This window comes from Physcomitrium patens, chromosome 4 (genome assembly GCF_059467195.1).
Source record: "Physcomitrium patens ecotype Gransden chromosome 4, ASM5946719v1, whole genome shotgun sequence".
Classification (NCBI taxonomy): domain Eukaryota; kingdom Viridiplantae; phylum Streptophyta; class Bryopsida; order Funariales; family Funariaceae; genus Physcomitrium; species Physcomitrium patens.
This window is the reverse complement of record NC_143413.1, coordinates 21,864,112-21,866,544: the sequence shown is the minus strand read 5'-3', so window position 1 is coordinate 21,866,544 and position 2,433 is coordinate 21,864,112. Positions and strand designations below refer to the sequence as shown.

The 2,433-nt window shown below is 47.4% G+C and overlaps 1 protein-coding gene across 1 annotated transcript; it reads left to right on the top strand.

The window, feature by feature from the left end:
* The first annotated feature begins 219 nt into the window (after window positions 1-219).
* LOC112281711 (uncharacterized) lies at window positions 220-2,132 on the top strand. The gene is made up of 2 exons (XM_024518535.3): window positions 220-1,293; window positions 1,402-2,132. Exons 1-2 carry the CDS (start codon window positions 305-307, stop codon window positions 1,754-1,756), a joined length of 1,344 nt encoding a protein of 447 aa, XP_024374303.1. The 5' UTR covers window positions 220-304; the 3' UTR covers window positions 1,757-2,132.
* Window positions 2,133-2,433: the final 301 nt, after the last annotated feature.

Genomic DNA, 2,433 nt, shown 5'->3' with positions numbered 1-2,433 from the left:
TACCAATTGGAACAACAATAAGTGAAAGACTTGGGACTTCTGTCGTTTTGGCGCCTTAATATACCGCGTTAAGTGCACCTCCGTTTGATGCACGAATTTTCGCCGTCAATCTCGCTACTTCCGGTGCGCTTGCCATCCAACCACCGTTCTCCCACCAAATTACCTTTCCTTCTTCCTGATAAGAGCGTCCTCGTCGTTGCTAGAGGTATAGCATCGCATCGGATGATGTAAGGTTGTGCAGCTGAGCAGAAGTGTGGGAAAGTGTTGTGCATTGAGCCATTCGAGTTGTAGCTGAGTGAGCCCAATGGCCAGCATGGGGATGTTTCTGGTCTTGCTCGGTGTGTTCTCGTTGGTAGGCGCAGTCCACGGTAGTCGTGTTTCTCAAGATGACTCCAACAACTGGAGCTACTCTGGGGATAGTTTTGCTCTCTCGAGTGAAGGGAGTGTTGTGACCACATCGGGGAGTGGGTTTGACATGGTGGAAACACCGGATGATCAGTCAAATGTCGGGCAGTTCAATGAGAACTCGTTCGCCCAAAGAATACATGATAATTCTCATCAGTTTGAAGCTAACACTTTCCCCGATGATGATCAAGTTATTGGAGCCCAGGGAGACCCATCAGCGAGCTATGACTCTCTATCCTCTCACGAGCTGTTGGATTCTCCAAATGATGAGGGAGGCAAACTTGTTGGAGAAGATGATAACCTCTCCTTCGCTAACACCGATTTCTCCCCTCTGGACACATTCGACTCATCCACAGACTCTTACGCAGCGTCTTCTGAGGGAGGTAAGCTAGTCTCGACAACCTTCACCCTGGATCCTCCAACCGGCAGTGGCTCGTCCTTCGATTACAGCAAGCTAGACAACGTCAACGATCCCTCAGCCCGTGAGGGTGTTTCATATGCGCTCGGTAATTCTGAGGAGAGGAATCCTGCCCCAACCGGAGGCAATGCCGAGTATGTGTATGATGCCCGCGCCGGAGGTCAGGGTAACGGGGATCAGGCAGCTGAATCTTTCAGCACTGTAGGTGTCGATCCGAACGCAACGGAATCCACGACATCTGCGAAGGGCCACGAAGGACCATCCTCAGTGTATACTCCCTCTAGCGATACCGAGCCTTTTAACTTCCACGACCCCCGTACCCCGGAGGAGCAGAGGGTGAGCTCCGTTGTAGACAATTCTCCAGACACTTCCGCCTCATTTGCGGCCTCCACCGACACGACCACGGCTTCAACCTCTCCTTTGTTCGCCACCAGCAATCCTACGAAGGGAACCCACGGGTGTCCTAGCTCGTAAGTTATCTTAGTCCCTCCTAGATTTTCTTAATCGGACTGGCATCAGGGTTACTACTCCTGAAGTCCGCATCGTATCTCACAATGTTGAACTGATTCGGAATTCAGGTACTGGGTAGATCATCGCGAAAAATGGCCGCGTGAGATCACTGTGTCTACACTTTTCAAGGATGTATGCGGCGACGGGGAAAACGCGAAGTTGAAGATTGTGGAGATAGTCTTTGGAACTACCAAGTTCTACCAAGCGCTTTTGGATACAAGAGCTGCGCCATACAGCCAACTCCTCCGCCAGACCGCTGGCGCTGTGTTGAATTCTCTCACCAAACCTGCGTTCCCCATTCGCGTTGAAGAGGTATGCAAGCAGTTCAAAGCAGCCTTGTTGGCGGGAAAATCCACATCTAAAGCTCAAGCGCAGAAATTCGAGAACGAGAACAAAGCTTACGGGCCCAATGAGTGTGCTTAGTGTGTTCAGCATACACGAGAAAAAGCAATTCATTCGTGTCCATAGCTAGATAAGAATTTGTTTTGTACTATCAGTGACGATGGTGTAGCAGTGAAAGGTACCTTCGTCCGATTGGACGAGTTCTGGATTTCACCAGGATGCAGGTTGATGGGCCGCACGGGTGATATTGCTCACGCTCGTCCATGGAGATTTTTATGGAGTGTAATGCTCGTTCAAGTAATTAGTCAATATCTAATCTGAACAACAGCCTTTATATCTATTTGGAAATTACTGGACATCTAATCCGCAGTATGTGAGCGCCCTCTTTACAACAAATAATTGTCCTACTTTAGGTAGTGAAATAAATCAATCGATTATGTTGTAACTTATACTTCAATCTCCCGGCTCATGATGTCTGCGAAAGTAGGATTTTTTGAAGTAGGCACGTTATGAAATTTCACTTTATTGTTTGAAAACACACTTTTGCTTTTAGTTGCCTCTCATTCATAGCGACTATTATTGGCAAAACTTCATAATGTCAATTATGTCATTGGCAATCGTCAGGCAAATGCTGGCAATCTAGTCTTTACCTAGCATACACGCTCAGTCCACGTTGAATATACCCCTCTTGATGAGTTATTTCTTTTCATTTATTATGATGAAGTGTATATACACATATATATACATATGATGCATGT

Bases quoted from the DNA above. Each gene is read 5' to 3' on its own strand.
- LOC112281711 (XM_024518535.3), top strand. From the start codon at position 305: ATGGCCAGCATGGGGATGTTTCTGGTCTTGCTCGGTGTGTTCTCGTTG. The intron at 1,294-1,401 runs GTAAGTTATCTT...TTCGGAATTCAG, and splicing joins ACCCACGGGTGTCCTAGCTC to GTACTGGGTAGATCATCGCG.